Source organism: Lottia gigantea (genome assembly GCF_000327385.1).
Source record: "Lottia gigantea unplaced genomic scaffold LOTGIsca_17, whole genome shotgun sequence".
NCBI classification, from domain to species: Eukaryota; Metazoa; Mollusca; class Gastropoda; family Lottiidae; genus Lottia; species Lottia gigantea.
The window spans coordinates 808,267-827,644 of record NW_008708133.1 but is presented as its reverse complement, the minus strand read 5'-3'; the positions used below and the strand labels follow the sequence as shown (position 1 = coordinate 827,644).

The following is a 19,378-nucleotide window of genomic DNA, read 5'->3' as shown; positions in this document are numbered from 1 at the left end:
GGATAATCACGTTCAACATGTTATGGTGGGCGTGACTATATGATGTTAGTCCGAAACATCTTACTCGCTCAATTCACTTCTCCATGCTTCTACGTCCAGTGGATTTGCTAAAACTACAATGGCAATGTTCATGAAAGGAAGTAGATTTTGAATTGATGTAGTAAAGTAAAGAGTTTATTATTTATGATATAACTAACAGATCTCCCAAGTTGATATTCTAATCACTTCTCATTTTCACATTAAAAGATTTTAATTACATGCTAAAGGTGCGGGCACACGAGTGGTTTTAATCAAAGATTTTTGTCTCCGACTTGAATCTTGAGTAAGATCTTGCGTGTGTATATTATCAAACAAGTCTAATACTTGTCTCCGATAGTTTTATCTTCATCATCCAATCAGATTCTTTTTCTTACAATTGCATACTCCACACGTGATAATAGACAAGGTGGAAAACGATCAACTGGAAATTTTTGTCTAATCGTGTGCCCGTACCAGTCATTGAAACTTGAGACAAGACTCTAATCGGTGACAAAAGTCTTCGACTAAGACTGCTTGTGTGCCCGCACCTTCAGTTTCAAAAAAATCAGTTATAAGCTGTAGATTCTAGAGAGTTTATGAGGAAATGTGAGAGGATGGATAGACCAACTTGGGTGCTGACAATATACATCCACATGCTAAGTTGTAGCCTAGGCAACTGGAATAGCCTTGCTATCAAGCGTGATCATTAACAACAAATGACGCTCATATGAACACCTAAAGTTCATTCTTAAATTTCTACGGCTAGTCAAATTCATTTCTAAGAGGAAATATGGGAAGAAACCAGAATATATGCTTGTAAGCCATACCAATAGTCTATATAATAGTTATTACATTAAATTTGTACCAAATTTATGATCAGAGAATTGATGAAAACTGTTTCACTACACATATGCTCAACAAATAGTGCTTATTTTAGAAGAAAGTTCTTTATTATCTGGTACATTTCATAAATAAATAATCAAATACATTTTCTTCTTTTCTCTATAAATCTTACAATGTAAAGGTCGATAAATGCAATTTATACTTCATAAAGTCTTGAGAACACACTTACAACATTATTTGTGATTTACACTGCATGTTGTTTTGGGTTATTAACACTGTATTTTATAGTTTGATATCAAAACATGTTACACACCATAGCTGAAATTCCAGTTAAAAAAAGATTTTATGTATACTTGATTTTTTTTTATAATAGGCTACTGAATATCAGATTTCTTCAAATTCATCACTACTTAATACACATGCTGGAAACTCAGTTTATAATCTTAGTGATCTTGTTAAATCAAAATCACTCACTCTTGACTAAAACATTCAATCTATGTGAAAATTAATGTCCTTTATACACCGGTCTTCTCTTCTCTTTAAATGCTTTCAATCCTTCAATTCTATCTTTAGTAGGAATAATCTGTTCCATATAAAAAAAAAAATTCAATATTTTAGGAAGTAGTTTTGCATCATTTGGTATAATGAATTTTTTGTAAATAAAATGTTTACTAAAATGCAGTTTTGAATGAATAACTAAAAACTCCTTTAAGAATATTATGCAGAAAGCATATGTCTTCTATTTTTCTTATTACTTAGTATCCTGGACCACTTTCATGCACATACTTGTACTAAAAATTTTTAAGTTTGATTTTGAGATAAAATGACTAACACCTTTGGATAAATATAATTTTGTTTAGTAAAAGTCTGAACATATACATACATGTATCCAAACCCATAAATAAATTTGTCAACTATTCTTGAGTTAACAGTTACTTAATTAAGCTCAACTTACCTGAGCATAGAAAGCCTCTTCATATTTCAAACCTGAATCTAATTCAACCTATAACAGAAAATGCAATATTTTGAAGCAATATCAAACTGAGTGGTCTTATTCTGCAGCCCAACAGCTGATTGCATTTGTTTGCTTAAAAGGACAGATGTGCCATTCTTTTTGACCAATCATACTTTAGTCTCAGAAACTGTATTCAGTAATAGTGGTCACAGTTCACCGTCGAAATTTGAGCCTTCAAATCCATGCATGTCCAGAATTTTATGCCTTTGAATGTTAAACTGACGACTCATCATTTTAAGATATTCTGTGATATATAGAAAAGACATACCGGGTATATAGAAATAGTGAGTGAAAGTCATAAATTGAGATATTTTTGAAGGAATTATACGGCTTTTGTACATTTCTATTACTTTTGAAGACTATTTACATATATTCAAGACTCAAATCAACCCCACAAAATGGCGCACCTGTCCCTTTAAGATGGATCTGTACACCTGTATTGGTAGTCGCATATAAAAAAATCCATTTACGATAGTATTCTTTTCTTTCCAATCTTATCAAAGAGTAACAATTTGTTGCCTAGCAAGATACGCCCGCTTCTCCGATAAATTTTCAGTATATTAAACGCAGTGGTCAATCTGTGTCAAATCATACCAAAAATCTAATTTGTGCAAGATATTGTTGATTAAATCAATAAAATTTTGACATAAACTTCAAACTTAACCAATATCTCAAAGTAATAGATGAGCACACCAGATTTCATTTAAATCAGATGAAAATTGTAGTCTTTATTGTGTTTACAAACAAATTTTGTTGCCTTTTTTAGTCAAGGGCAATAACTCAAAAACTGTTCATCAAAAACTCTTCCAATTCCAACTTGCCCAAGATCTCAAGAATATAAATGAGCACATCAAATTTCATTAAAATTAGATAAAAACTGTAGCCTCTATAGTGTTCACAAGCCAATTGTGAACGAACGGACAGAGGCGTCGACAATATACGACCACATTATAATGTGGGTGTGTAAAAATAAAGTAGAGCAACAATAGACAAAAATCTAAAACGTATGAGTCATAAAATTTTGAACCAATCATCATCTGCTATGGGTTTATAGAAATGGTCTTAACATTAAGATACTTACTTCAATTCCTCTATTGACTGCAAGTTTTGCCATTCTCAAAGCTATTGGTCCCTGAAATGAATAGTAATTCAAATTTTAAAGTAAAAATATGTTAGATAGCTAGATTTCAGTTCTAGATTATATGTAGACTTTCAATAGCTAATTTTCAGTTATCGATTACATGTAAACTTTCAGTTAAGCTTATAGATTATATGTAGGCTTTCAATAGATAGATTTCAGTTATTGATTATATGTAATATATGTAAACTTTCAATAGCTAGAATTCAGTTATTGATTATATGTAATATATACAAACTTTTTAATAGCTAGACTTCAGTTATTGATTATATGTAAACTTTCAATAGCTAGATTTCAGTTATTGATTATATGTAAACTTTCAATATTGATTATATGTAAACTTTCAATATTGATTATATGTAAACTTTCAATAGCTAGATTTCAGTTATTGATTATATGTAAACTTTCAATATTGATTATATGTAAACTTTCAATATTGATTATATGTAAACTTTCAATAGCTAGATTTCAGTTATTGATTATATGTAAACTTTCAATATTGATTATATGTAAACTTTCAATATTGATTATATGTAAGCTTTCAATAGCTAGATTTCAGTTATTGATTATATGTAAACTTTCAATAGCTAGACTTCAGTTATTGGTTATATGTAAACTTTCAATAGATAGATTTCAGTTATTGATTATATGTAATATATGTAAACTTTCAATAGCTAGATTTCAGTTATTGATTATATGTAATATATACAAACTTTTTAATCGCTAGACTTCAGTTATTGATTATATGTAAACTTTCAATAGATAGATTTCAGTTATTGATTATATGTAATATATACAAACTTTTTAATAGCTAGACTTCAGTTATTGATTATATGTAATAAATACAAACTTTTTAATAGCTAGACTTCAGTTATTGATTATATGTAATATATACAAACTTTTTAATAGCTAGACTTCAGTTATTGATTATATGTAATATATACAAACTTTTTAATAGCTAGATTTCAGTTATTGATTATATGTAATATATACAAACTTTTTAATCGCTAGACTACAGTTATTGATTATATGTAAACTTTCAATAGCTAAATTTCAGTTATTGATTATATGTAAACTTTCAATAGCTAGATTTCAGTTATTGATTATATGTAATATATACAAACTTTTTAATAGATAGATTTCAGTTATTGATTATATGTAATATATACAAACTTTTTAATAGCTAGACTTCAGTTATTGATTATATGTAAACTTTCAATAGATAGATTTCAGTTATTGATTATATGTAATATATACAAACTTTTTAATAGCTAGACTTCAGTTATTGATTATATGTAAACTTTCAATAGATAGATTTCAGTTATTGATTATATGTAATATATACAAACTTTTTAATAGCTAGATTTCAGTTATTGATTATATGTAATATATGTAAACTTTCAATAGATAGATTTCAGTTATTGATTATATGTAATATATACAAACTTTTTAATAGCTAGACTTCAGTTATTGATTATATGTAAACTTTCAATAGCTAGATTTCAGTTATTGATTATATGTAAACTTTCAATAGCTAGATTTCAGTTATTGATTATATGTAAACTTTCAATATTGATTATATGTAAACTTTCAATAGCTAGATTTCAGTTATTGATTATATGTAATATATACAAACTTTTTAATAGCTAGACTTCAGTTATTGATTATATGTAATATATACAAACTTTTTAATAGATAGATTTCAGTTATTGATTATATGTAATATATACAAACTTTTTAATAGCTAGACTTCAGTTATTGATTATATGTAAACTTTCAATAGATAGATTTCAGTTATTGATTATATGTAATATATACAAACTTTTGAATAGCTAGACTTCAGTTATTGATTATATGTAATATATACAAACTTTTTAATAGATAGATTTCAATTATTGATTATATGTAATATATACAAACTTTTTAATAGATAGATTTCAGTTATTGATTATATGTAATATATACAAACTTTTTAATAGCTAGACTTCAGTTATTGATTATATGTAAACTTTCAATAGATAGATTTCAGTTATTGATTATATGTAATATATACAAACTTTTTAATAGCTAGACTTCAGTTATTGATTATATGTAAACTTTCAATAGCTAGATTTCAGTTATTGATTATATGTAATATATACAAACTTTTTAATAGCTAGACTTCACTTATTGATTATATGTAATATATACAAACTTTTTAATAGATAGACTTCAGTTATTGATTATATGTAAACTTTCCATAGCTAGATTTCAGTTATTGATTATATGTAAACTTTCAATAGCTAGATTTCAGTTATTGATTATATGTAATATATACAAACTTTTTAATAGCTAGACTTCAGTTATTGATTATATGTAAACTTTCAATAGATAGATTTCAGTTATTGATTATATGTAATATATACAAACTTTTTAATAGCTAGACTTCAGTTATTGATTATATGTAAACTTTCAATAGATAGATTTCAGTTATTGATTATATGTAATATATACAAACTTTTTAATAGCTAGACTTCAGTTATTGATTATATGTAAACTTTCAATAGCTAGATTTCAGTTTGATTTCTATAATTTTTTTCATGTTATCTGGTACAGTATACTTCTCAAACCATGTGTAAAAATGTCCTTACATTTGGTAAAATTTCTTCCGCTAATTCTAAAGCTCTATGATATGCAGCATCGCCATTATCATTCTGTTGTACAGCATGATTTACTACACCTAGATCTCTTGCTTGAAATCCATCTAATCTTCTGGCAGTAAATATCAACTCTTTAGCTAAAGATGGTCCAATAACTCTCGGTAATCTTTGTGTTCCTCCTGTTAAAAATCAAATACATAGTTTAATTATTTGAAAACACTTTAAATTCACTTTGATAAAAGCAAATAGATTTATTCAAAGATATAAAAAACTTGAAAAACAAGAGAAAGGCTGAAGTTCTGTAAAAAAAAAAAAAAAAAAAAAAAAACAAACAAAGGCATAGATCTAATTCAAAAGTAAGCTGAATATTTAATGTACATACCTGCTCCAGGTATAATGGCCAAACTTGTTTCTATTAAACCTATCTTAGCATTGCTTGCTTAAATATAAATAACATTCTAATACAGCCCACTAATTGGTAAACACTCATAGTTCTGTAAATTAGTTCAAATTAAGGTTGCTCTAATGTATGACTTTTAGTTCAATTCAATGAATTCATAAACAGTTTCAATGTCACATATTATGAAATATTTTGCATCCAATGTTCCACATTTTATTCTATATATAAATGAAGGCATGCATAACAATGTGCCTATTTTTTCCCATTTCTCAATATCTAACTGAGTTTAAATAGAGTCTATTACACACATGACCTTGATTTTTGCCTTTAACAAACAGCTAAATAAAGCAAAATTATGTCAATTGCTTGGTTACATCAAACAAATGATGGTAGTGGATCTATTTCTGTCAGACCTTGAATAAGTAATCTTTCCTCAAATGGAAGAAAGGATCCTCATGGTAAAAAAATAGTTGTTTTGTTTCTTCTTGTCTTTTTTGCTGTTAGTCATATCAGCAAGTAAATAAAATATCAGAATAAGTAATCTTACCTGCTACTCTCATATCACAGCCTAATGATATCTCTAATCCACCACCAAGAGCAAAACCATCAATAGCAGCTATTGTAGGCACTGGTAGATTAGCTAGCTCTGTAACACTCCATCTTAACTTCTGTACAAATGCTGAAACTTCTTCATTACTCATTTCAGCTCTTTCTTTTAAATCTGCCCCTGAAATTTTATGATAGAATTTTTTAAAGAATACAATAGTTAGTTCTGTTACATTTGTAATATAATTGCTATGTACAGGTTTTGCTTTACATGTTTACTATTAAGTGACTTTACATCTCTGAAAGTAATCCTTATTTCTTGATTTTACTATCATCTGCCCATATCACTTTTAAAAGATAAGATGAATATTTTCATAGGCATATCAGTGAAATGACAATCTTACCAGCACAGAAAACATTAGGTACTTCACTTCTGAGTATAATCACACTAATACTTCTATCATGTTTTACTTCTTGACAACTGTCTATAAACTACAAAACAACAAAATATAGCACATAAATACCCAGTTTCTTTCCTTCCAACCTTTTTAACTCATAATCTGTGCATGATCTAGCCTTGAAAGCAGCATCTTATACTGTTCTATCGCTTAATTCTGTTCCTTATTCAATAGGAAGATTTGTTCCTAAATAGAACATTGGGGTAGAAAATTCAATAGATATATACCTACTCTTTGTATGATATTTTTACCCATAGCATTTTTGGATTTGAATCTCCTCATGGAAAAGACAACTATTCCTGAAAAACACCATAGCTATATTTAAAAGCTTTTTCTACAATTATTAACAATTAATTATAAATTGCAAAATTAACCCATAAACATTTGGAACCCCAGATTATGTTTTATCCCCTTTATATTATTTCAAGAAGAATTTAACATCATCAAAACCGAATACATGTACCTTGGTGTACTTTTGACATTTCTTACCATGAAATTCATTTTTATTACGCAAGTGTAGCAGACCAAATTTGTGACAAGAAACAGCAGGCATTTCTCTAATCTCCCTTTTCTAATTTTTGTAAGTTTATCAAAAATTAGAATAGGGTGACTAGAAATGCATAGATCAATTTCTGTATTGTAAGTAAATACATTAAGTTACTAACATGTCCTTTGTATGGAGTTTCGGACTACAATTTATGATGTCAACAGGTCATTTGAAGTAATACCTTTTCTATCACCATCTAATCGATTTACATGGAACTCGTCCTCGGGAGACTGTTGTTGAGATTGAGAACAAAACTTCCGGCATGCTGTCTGTAAATGCCGATCAGCAGACCTAGGTGAAAAAGGTCGATACCCAGATAAATGTCGAAGTCCAGTTCTAAACGCCGCCATTTTGTCCTAACCTTTGAACTTTAACCCCGAAACATCTTTCTCAGAGATGTGCACGTCTGCATGACATAACGAGTCCACTTTATTTTCGAGGGTATAAAAGTGCATCACATTCAGAGAATATTGTTTAACGATTTACACGCACTTAGGCTACGCCATCACACTTAAACCGAAATATCTGCATCTATTCCAGCGACTGATGCCTATTTTGAAAGTTGTTGGCTGGTTAAAGGGACATTCTTCGTAGGCCTATTTTTTGAAGGTCGAAAATTTTTTGGCTCAAAATAATTGTGAAAACTGTAGGCCTACACCAAAATCTAGAGACATGTACCCTTTAACGTATCTGAAAGTTGAAACTAAAAAAAATCCAGCCGTTAATTTTTAAACGCCAAATATTTTTAAAAACAATACGTGGGCTAGGCCTTTAGGCATTTTGGATGCTGTTATAAAATTAGGCCTAGGCCTACTGTAGCATACAGATTGGAATAAAATAGGTGCTTAATTGTAGAGACATATGATTAGAAAGATGGACATTATTTTTGTAGTTCAGCCATGCAGTCAATCGAGAAGAGGTCAAAACGACAAGCAAAAAATTTGTTACAGCCTCATCACAAATTGGGGTGAGGTTGGAGGAGGATCCGCCTATTTGATAGCCTACACTACGCGCTCACATTAGAGCAGTAATGAGTAGGCCTACTAAACCAAGTCCAATAGTCTTCATCTTAATCTTAATCTACGTGCTTCCACGGAAATTAGCCTACAGTTTTTAAAATTAGAGTAACAAGAATGGGCGTTCACGACAGTCAATCATGATAACGCGGATGTAAGTTTCCTCCTTAAAGAGACATTAAGTTCAGATGAAATATTTTCCTTGTCGAATAAGAGAATCAGGCGTGCAGAGACAAAACAACATTGCAGAATTAAGGATGTAATAAAACAATGTCATTTGGTAAGTTTAGTTTTAGAAATGTATTTGAAATAAAGATCGATTGGTCAGAGCAGATATTAACGACTTAGCCTATCAAAGTTATATATCTATAGGCCTAGCCTACTATTATTATAACTTTTTGTAAACTGTTCCAAGACATTGGATGACTTTATCGTGTCGGACGAGGTAGAAAAAAATAATTGTAGCCTATCTTTTAATCAACAAGGATCAGTTCACATTTGCAAACACCAAACTACTGAGATTATTAGCCATTGTGTAGGACAAAATGATCATTTGAAGCCAGTGAAAAGGAAGAAATAATAATAACAATAGTTTAAACTAAAGCGACATCAAATATACCGAATAAATCACTCGAAGTATATTAGTTTTACAATGCAATTATTAAAGTAGGCTAAACTCTCTTTTTATAGGCCTACCCTTTTTTCCCCTTAAGATTCTTTTATTAATGTGTTCATTGATATTGTCATTGAGCTGTTTTAAGAATCGCATAGTAAACGGTGGCGGCTCTAAAATTCCCTCACCTTATTTTCAAAAAATATATTAAAAAACCTTGATTTTTATACGTTCTTGCCCAAAAATATGTCAGAATGCACCATATCGATTCATTTTTGCTAAAATTTTATCAAATGGGCTTGCGACTATTACACCTCCCAGTGGTGGATTTTTGGACATGTTGGGCCGTAGGCAATCGAACGGTAGAGGGCCTAATTTCTCATTTTAGGGAGGGGGCATGGTGTGATTACAATTTTAGGCAGGAAGTTTGCGATCTTTTTTTTTTTCAGGAACAGATTAGTCAGCTCATCAGCATAAATCGTATGCACGATATCGGCATTCATCACCATTAGGCTCAAACAATTTAGTCGATTCTCACACATCACGCTCTTATAGTAGGACAATTTTCGATAGGCCTGCGGAAATTTATGAACTGTTTGATAATATTTACTGTTACAAAATTTGTCATGGGCCGAATTTTCCATTGGCCGAAAGGCAGCTGCCTAGTTTGCCTATAGGTTTATCCGCCTCTGTCCATAGTAGCTAAATTTTGAATTCAGCTTTAACAGTTGTCCCCCCATTGAGTCAGTCTGTCCCTTATTTGAAACGCCAGTCTCGGAAGGCAACCCAATTTGGAAACTCTAAGCTAAACAAACCAGGAATATGAATATTATAATTTCTATAATACAACATAATACCCTTCTCATTTCCTTTATTCAACTTCCTGAATGTCAACATCATAAAGAAACCATTAAATTTTATAAATTCCTAACTATTGGTTATCCTATTACAATGCACACCCAGTATTGTTTGCAAATCCTGTGAGCAAGATATATTTTGATAAGTGAATAAAATTTTATTAAATAAACTCTATAATTTGATAGAAAAAATTGCAACCCATATGCAAACGTGATGGCAAGTTATACTTTTTGGAGAAAACTCATTAGAAACTTTAAATTGAAGATGAGTGAGTGAGTTTTATCGAGCAAAAGTTATTTCTACACATCACGTTTTCTACCACCCTTATTTAAGTCTCCCTCATTCTCGTTTTTAAGGCGATATATCTCTTGAGAAAGTTTCTATTAAAATGTTCTGGTCTGTAGCACTGGATGGGGCGAAATGATCGCGTATGAGAAATTCCATAATTACAATTGAGCACCATACAAATTTCTTCTCCGGATATATTACTTGCCTTTCCGAACAATCAAATCTGGCTACGGTCAACATCGCGAGAATTTTAAGATTTTCGATTTGTTCTGTAGCGCTATTTTGATATAAACTGTCCTCTGATATAAATTATCCTCTGTCTCGATTTTAAATAAAACCCAAAACACTGATAAAATAAGTAGCTGTATTAAAATAGTTAAATTAATACAAGATACCAACGTCTGAACTCCTAAATCTAAAACTTATCTGACCATTTTCTTTATCAAATGTATATCTATATTTGGTCCGGCAATCTTAGATTCCTAGAAAATGCTGCAGATTCCAAGACATGATATGAACTCACTGACCATTGGTCTATCATAAATGACCATTGCCATTTTTGTGAGAGGCTGTACTATTTTAAGACCAGTGCTATGTGAATATATTGGAATCTAAGAAAGAAAATATCTAGTTATAATATAGGAAGTCCTATTTTACGTAATACATACATACTTTAAAATGCTATAGTTAGAGTATTTTCACTTTACGAGCTTTTTTATAGATCGAAAACTTTTCGTCGCTCAAATTTCTGTAAACTAGACAACAAAATCTAGAGAAATTTGTCCCATAAAGGAGCATTCCACTTTTTGTAGCTCTAAAAAAAATTGTGCTGAAATATAAGACACCTATACACCAAAATCTGGAGAAATGTGTACATTAACGTTAATTTTTGAACGCAAAAACTATTTAAAAACATTGAGGTTTGTTCGGTGTAAGAAAACTACTTTACAGTTTTAGGTGAATTAAGCGCCAAATGAGTCTTCTACTTGTTAATAATACAAGCCGTTATGAATCTAACACCAAAACTAGTTCAAACTCCTTAATTAATTAGAAGAGACGTAGCCTATATAAATAGCATATTTTAGAAATATTTGCGGGTAGACTATACGACGTTTCAATGATGGAAATTTGGCATTCTGCCCCTTTTAAGTTTATAAAGAAATAATTGAGACCCCTCACAAGAACATTTATTTTATTCCATTTGTTCGTCATGGACACCGGCACAATATTGCGCACTAGGCTCACAAGTGCACCCTAACTCCCCTGGAATGACAAGCCCACGTAAATAAGAATTAAGAATTATGAGACCTCTATATACATTTGTATTTATTATTTTACTCAGTCGACTATATTCATGATATAAGCTTAATCTTTTTAAATCGATGTTATAAACAATATTCAAAAAGAAACAATACTGGCTATTTGGACCCTCTGAAAGGGGTGAAGATGACGAGCTCATTTGCCTGTCTCACTAGCCTGTGTAGAATTTGGACTCAATGTTTTTTACGTTTTACTCATTCGTATTCCTATGTTTAATGTACTTGTATTTAATTATAATTTTAGTGCATTCTGACAACATGTTATTAGTGTGTTTATTAATGCTGGTTCCTCAACTTGGGGCTCAAACAACTGTCAACGGTATCTCAAACACCTCCAATAACCTATATGATAGCAATGATGGGTTATTTTATTTTATGGAGGGAAATGAACTACGGTATAAAAATAAAAATCAAGACGAAGTAAGCCTACCACCAAGCTTCAACACGTCGAAACCCAAGGTTATATTTCCAGTGAATGGTAGATTGAGAGTTTGTGAAGCAGATAATCCCAGTCAATGTTTTGATTTCAACCGGTCAATCAGTGTATCGCAGTATGCGTGGAGATTCAAATCTGACAACGTTTCAAATGTTGGTATTGTTACCTCTAACACCATATATATGTCAACAAAATCTTCAGATACCAAAAATTACATCAGCCGATATGCACTAAATGATTCAAAAGTCGTTGCACATTTCCCAAATTTAGATGTTGCAGACGATACGGAATATCTTGAAAGGTTCGACCCGAAAGGAGCATATTCTTACAACAATAAAATATATTTCATCGCCAATCAGAAAGCTGATGTAGGGGTTGTTGCTGCAATTATTCAACTCAATGATGATGATAGTGGTTGTTACATTGATATGGTTTTACCTTGTGGGTCAACTCCTGTCCATAAACAGATTTTACTTGATGTGTCAGTGATAAGAACCCACGATCACTCCAATGAAGATCCATCTATTGCTGCTTTGTTTCAAACTGAAAATGGTGCGCAAAATATATGTTTCTATCAAATGAAAGATGTTGTCAATAATTTTATCAAAATCAAGAGAGCTGAAATATGTAAGTGGAGAGACGCAGACTTCTATAATTATGGAAATGAATGTAACTATACAATGTATACTTGTACAAATTATAAAGTAAGTTAATTGAATATTCTCCATTTCCATTTAAATCTTAACGCTTGATACTATCAGAAACTTCAATTAACGTATATTTCGCTCAGTTCACTGATTATATGATAACTATATTGTTTATTAAAGGGGCAGATTCGCCATTTTTGACCGTTCCTTAGTCACAGAAACTGTATTTGTCTTTAGCTGAGCTTATCAATATCAGTAATATTGTGCACAGCTCACGCATCGAAATTTGAGCCTTCAAATCCATGTGTGTCCAGAATTTTCCGCGTAAGTTATAAAAACGACTCGTCGTTTTAAGGTACTCTGTGATTTATAGAAAAGACATATAAGGAGCAAAATTTCTAGATTGAAGCATTTTTTAAAGAAATTATGTGATTTTCGTATATTTCTGGTACTTTTGAAGAGCATTTACATATATTCAAGAGGCAAAACAACCCCCGAAAATGGCGAACCTGTCCTTTTAAAAAAAAAACATTTTTTTTTCTTAAAATAAGGTAAAGGTTGTTTTTTTTTTCTCGGAAAATTAAAGTACCGACACGTCTCCTATTAAGATATTAGATGCTAAGATGCATGCATGTCGAAAGCTCAACAAAATCAACTTGCAATAAAAAAAAAACTCCATATTTTCAAAGTTAACGTTTGTTTTATCCCAGACTGACAATTTTTGACCATATTGAAACAGACTAAGTATTTAATCGGATTGAGTTCTGTTTCTCCTAAAAACAAAAGAACACATACTTGCTTAAGATATAATAGTATATATACATATATTATATTATATCTATATATTCATATATATCTTGTGATTACACATACACACAAATTCCAATGTGAGGTCTTACAAAATAAGCTGAAAAAACAATTAACTTAACGTAAAGATTTGTTAAATTATATAAGACCAGTATGAAACCATTAAGTAAATGTATATGTATGTTGAAATCAAATATGGTAAATAATCTTATATTTTACAGTCAGTTGATAAATGTGGTATTGATTGTAAGGTGGTACATGGAAGAACTAATACATCAGATATAGACCTACTTTCCTATAACACCACACTTAGTATAACCCTAAATGCATCCTCGATAGCAGTCAATCGCCTTAGTGATTCTTTAGTTATTATTTATTTAGGAAGTAGCGATGGAAATCTTTATAAAGTAAGACCAGTATTACTTATGATATTGAAGTTGAGTGTGCACATTGCTGATTTAGGATTTATTACTATAAATTCTCCGTCAGTATAGAAAATTGTTATATTAAAGGGACATTCCGCTTTTCTGTAGGTCGAAACATTTTTTTGCTCAAATTTGTGAAAACTATAAACCAAAATCTATAGAAATGTATCCAATAACAATAACCCATCTTTAACCCTTTTAAAACAAATTCAAATAATACATGAAATACAAAAAAAGCGGAATACCCCTTTTATTTCACTAGGTTTTCTGGAGGAGTGAGTGTATTCTGCATCGATATCTGTCATGGTAATTATTCAAAATTTCCTTCGACACTGAGGCCAACACAAAACATGATTACGTTTATTTAGAATAGTTTTTATACGCCCACATTATTATGTGGTCGTATATTGTCGTCGCCCCTCTGTCTGTTGTTGTGGTCATGATAGAGAGCTAGTTTCTTGATGGATTTTGACGAAACTTGGTGTGAGAGTTTGTAATCACCCATTGTTGAACCCTATTGAAAATCTGACAAATCGAAAAATATTTTATATGAGTTATTGCCCCTGTTCTTGAAAAACGCGTTCAATTTTAATTGAAAATATGTTGTGGTCACAATAGAGAGCTGGTTTCTTGAGGGATTTTGATAAAATTTGGTGTCAATGATTGTTATCACATAAGGATGAACCCTATTGAAAATCAGACAAATCGAAAAATATTTGATATGAGTTCTTGCCCTTGTTCTTAAAAACGCGTTCAATTTTTTCTCGAAAATGTGTTGTGGACATGATAGATTTCCGATTTCTTGATGGATTTTGATAAAATTTGATGTCCGTGTTTGTTATCACCCAAGAATGAACCCTATTGAAAATCTGACAAATCGAAAAATATTTGATATTTGTTCTTGAAAACTCGTTCAACTGTTAACTTATGAAAGGTCTAGATGGCACAATTCTTGACTGATTTAGATGAAATGTGGTGAAATTGTTAATTATTTCCCAATGGTAGATAGATACTGTATGTATATTTAAAAAAAAGTATTTAATATGAGTTATTGCCCTTGTTCTTGATGTCACATTCAAGGTACAATTCTTAACAGATTTTTAAAGAAACTTGGTTGAATCACCCGAACCTTATTGAAAAGTAGAAAATCGAAAAATATTTGATATGAGTTATTGCCCTTGTTCTTAAAAAATCTATAGCTTGTAAAACTCCAGAAGACAAAATTCTGGACTGATTTAAACTTGTTGAAAATCAAAAAAAAAAAAGTTTTTGAAAATGTTACTCATACTTATTTCATTTATTGATAGCTCTTGTCAACCGCCCGCATGACCTGGCTGTCATTACAATGGTGGGCGTATTACGATGGGCCATCGCTATTTTTTAAGATTGACTCTAATATATGAGCCTTTGACTAGTTGATAACGTCCCATGATTAAAGTTTAATACCCATGGGAAAGAGTCAGGTGCCCTTTTTTGTAAAATATACTTATGTGTTACTTCCAGGGCTATTATGAAAGAAACTCTGAACAATTCAAGAAATATAGAACAGATTTACCAAAAAATCACAAAATAAAGTTAATACATTTTGTCACACATTCAAATGAGGTCCTCGTGGAAACAAATAACCAGGTATTTATAGGTATAATATCATATTTGAAGAACACGACCTAGAATTATTGAATCAATTAATGGTTATAAGAGTTATAGTAACAACCAGACGTTTTCAACTTTTTACTTTCTACTATCCCTTTCAGGATCCTTGATCGATTGCATTTACCCTTTCCCTCTATAAATCCTTACTATTTCGCGATTTTCTCTTCGTTTTACTTTTCTGCAATCTTTTCAATTGGGAGAATATAGTCTGACTGAACATAAAGACTTAAATTACAATTGTCCACTCTACAAGCGCCTAGAAACAAGCCACCCCCCCTCCCTCGTCCCAAAAAAAAAGTTTCTCCCTTTAGTTACTCCCAGGTTGTAAACCCCTGGCAAACAGCGTATTGAGAAAGATCTCTACCATTTCTTCAGATCTTTGCAATGAAAGAAGACAACTGTACTGGACTGTCATGGAGGTCCTGTTTGTTCGAGGATGGTACAAGCCAGTCTCTGTGTGGCTGGTGTACCGAAGAGCCACAGTACGTATTGCGTTTTAGTGAATTACCATTCTCTTTCTCTTATGATCTAAAGCACTCATTAAAACATACATTAAAATTTCTCTAGTCAGTCATTTTAAGCTATTCGATAAGCTATTCTGAACTTCAAAATTTGATTTATGATATGATATTGGCAGTTCAGGTCATCGCTAAATTTATTGAAAAGGTGGAAATCTAATAGGACACCGACACCTTAGTATTGACTTATTTATTGATCAAAATCCTAATTGCTTTACAGTTCAAGATGTACAGTTCTGTCACAGTGTAATGCCTCAAGTTGGAAGCCTGGTATTAAAGGTATATCACAATATAATCTACCACCAGGAAGTGTAATGGATCTACACAGAGCACTAACAGTAAGTTTTCCTGCCATACCAATCTATTCATATGGTACCTACTTCGCTTACTGGAGAAAATTTATTGTCCAAGTAAACCAAGATGTTCAGTTAAAAATAGTAACGGCCTTTAATTGTTTTGAAAAAAATGAAAAATTTGTATTGTTTTAATACAGGAAACTGTAGCTGGAAAGTTAGCCTTTTCAATGGGGCCAAAGTCTGGTGGAACCAAACTTGTCATTAATGGAACGTTTCTTGGAAATGAAACAGCTGAAGTGTTAATAGGAAATGCAAGCAGATGCAACATTTCTGAATTGTATGTTGTTTATAGCTTTTGTTATAATTACACGCTGATATTCCTTTAATTGTGGCAATTGTGATAACTTATATCTAAATCAGTTTTACTGGAATTTATTTCTTTCTGTGAAAATCAGCGCCAAGTAGTGTCTTATGTTTGATATTTGGCGATCTTATGAACTTACAAAATACAATGACTTTTTTTAAATACTTTTTTTCTGGTTTAATTCTTTTAAAGCTTGACTTTATTGTTTTAGCACTGAATCGATGTTACGATGTACAACTGAGGCCGGTAATGGGACTGATCTACCATTGATTCTACAATATGGTGGCCAAGTGCAGATTCCTCTAAATCTTACCTTTTCCTATTTGCCTGATCCAACAATTCTAGGAATTTTTCCAAACAGAACATTCGAAAGGTAAATTTTACAACATTGGATATTTGACATTAACAAGAGGTCCAGCACTGAATTTTACATATCGTTTGACAATTTCTGACACCAATTAATGTATTGAGCTTACTATTCAAAGTAAGATATAGGTGATATAGAGTAATATGAATATAAGAGGCATTGAGTCTTATGATGATATTAGAGCTCAAGTTGTTGTTGTGGTAACAACTCTTACTGTGATTACTGCCAGATGTACGTACATTTGTTTAAAAATGTCATTGCGATAAGCGTAATGATCTGTGGGTTACTATACCTATTGGGTCTACTCTAGTTTTATCAAAACGTCCCTGTAGCACAGTCAAACAAAATAAGGAAAAAAGAAAGAAAAAAGGTTATTAAAATGGCGAGGGAATGACCAAGTTCCAAAGTTACAGAGTTTAATCAAAGACTAGTAACAAAAAATATAATGTCTGCAGTATAATTATAGAATTCATTATTATTCCATAAAGACTGTTGACTTTTTGATGACACGCATTACAAAGTTCGAATAACGCTACTAATTTCTGTATTCTTAGTGGTGGTGCTATTATATCTGTTATTGGTACGGGTTTTCAAGCGATACAGTATCCGGAAATAGGAATTACTGGAAAATCGTCATCTTTTATTGTAAGTAAAGAAATGTATATCTATCCAATAAAAAATATTTAGATCAAGATTCGGGATGAGTAATTGTTTTAGACTTCTCTTGAGGAAAAATTGAAACAGTGTATCTCATTGCAGCCATGTCAACAAGATAGAAGAAACAATACTTTTATAACTTGTCCTGCACCAACAGCCAAATTGACAGATGATTCTGATTCTTCGTACGAGACGGTTGAGTTGAAAATGGATGGTGTTACTCTTCAAAATCTAATAGAATACACTAAGGACCCAGTTTTAAAACCATTTGATCATGATACTGGTAGCACTGCAGTTAAAGAATTTTATCCCAGTACACGCTTTATTATTATAAAGGTATCGATCATTATGGCTTTTTGATTACACGTTACAGTCGGTAATGATTTGCATATATCCATATTGTCTTTATACTGGAAGCAAGACTCATATTCTGTTCACTATTGAGCTCAAGATACAAAGATAATTATGAATCATTGGCTCATTTTGCTCAACAATGAGAATTGTTTCCAGTTCAAAACTTGCCGAGTCCTGACAGTCGACAATATGAAATATCAAAAAGAATAATGCATAATCCTGAACGTTCAGTCAAGAGTCAGCAAAGTTCTTTTTAGCTTTCTTCTTCAAGTTATTCAATAAAGAATTTTGTAGTTGACTGTAACAGAGGAGAGCTATGCATAGATAATAAATAATCATATTATTCTGTAGGGTGAACGGTTATTTGAATCAGCAAAAATTAATGATTATAGTGTGTTTGTTGGAATAGAACCATGTGAGATTGTCATTTCTGCATCAAGCGATGATCAAATTAAATGTTATCCACCATCACAGGAACCAAAGAAAGTGAATGAATCGTCTCAATATCCCGAAGTAGTGGTATGTTTTGGTTTTTATTTTTGATAGCCAACACTAAAAGTACAATCTGTAAAAACAGATCTGCAGCATCAGGTGCCTCAAATTTCACTCTCTGGAAGTAAGTTTTAAAGTGGCTTTGTGGGGGTGATTATCAACACCCTCAGATTAGCGAATTCGATGCTAGTTGATTGTAACACGATGAACTACGTTTATATTTGTGTATGTTTTTAGGCCCAGGTTGGTAACTATAAACAAGATGTAGGTTTTTTGAATTACTTGTACAAAGATGACAAGACGGTTGTTATTATTAGTGTATTATTATGTGTTATAATTGTTGTTGTTATCTGCCTAATAATACTACTAAGATACAAAAAGATACAAAATAATAAAAAACTAAAGGAAGAGATTGAGAAAACGGAATTAGCAATGATGGAACAGTGCCGTGAAGGTTTGTGTGTTTTTCTAATACATTCTTCATTTATTTCAAATTTGCGTTATTGCTTAAGATTAATTTGCCGTAGCCCCTGACCATCCACAAATTGCTCGAAAAACCGATGGGGTTCATAGTTCGTTCTAGTCTTGGGCGCAGGTTGGCGACAGGGGGACATGTCCCCCCCCCCCCCAACCCCGTCGGAAAACCTGGGGGGGGGGGGGAAAT

At 31.4% G+C, this 19,378-nt stretch overlaps 1 protein-coding gene across 1 annotated transcript; it reads right to left on the bottom strand.

The window, feature by feature from the left end:
• Window positions 1-953: 953 nt before the first annotated feature.
• Window positions 954-7,958, bottom strand: LOTGIDRAFT_186751 (hypothetical protein). Its single transcript, XM_009051602.1, has 9 exons — window positions 7,786-7,958; window positions 7,289-7,356; window positions 7,004-7,091; window positions 6,601-6,780; window positions 6,036-6,092; window positions 5,645-5,832; window positions 2,958-3,008; window positions 1,817-1,864; window positions 954-1,444 (listed from the first exon to the last, which is right to left on the bottom strand). The coding sequence occupies exons 1-9, from the start codon at window positions 7,952-7,954 to the stop codon at window positions 1,367-1,369; spliced, it is 927 nt and encodes a 308-aa protein (XP_009049850.1). The 5' UTR covers window positions 7,955-7,958; the 3' UTR covers window positions 954-1,366.
• Window positions 7,959-19,378: the final 11,420 nt, after the last annotated feature.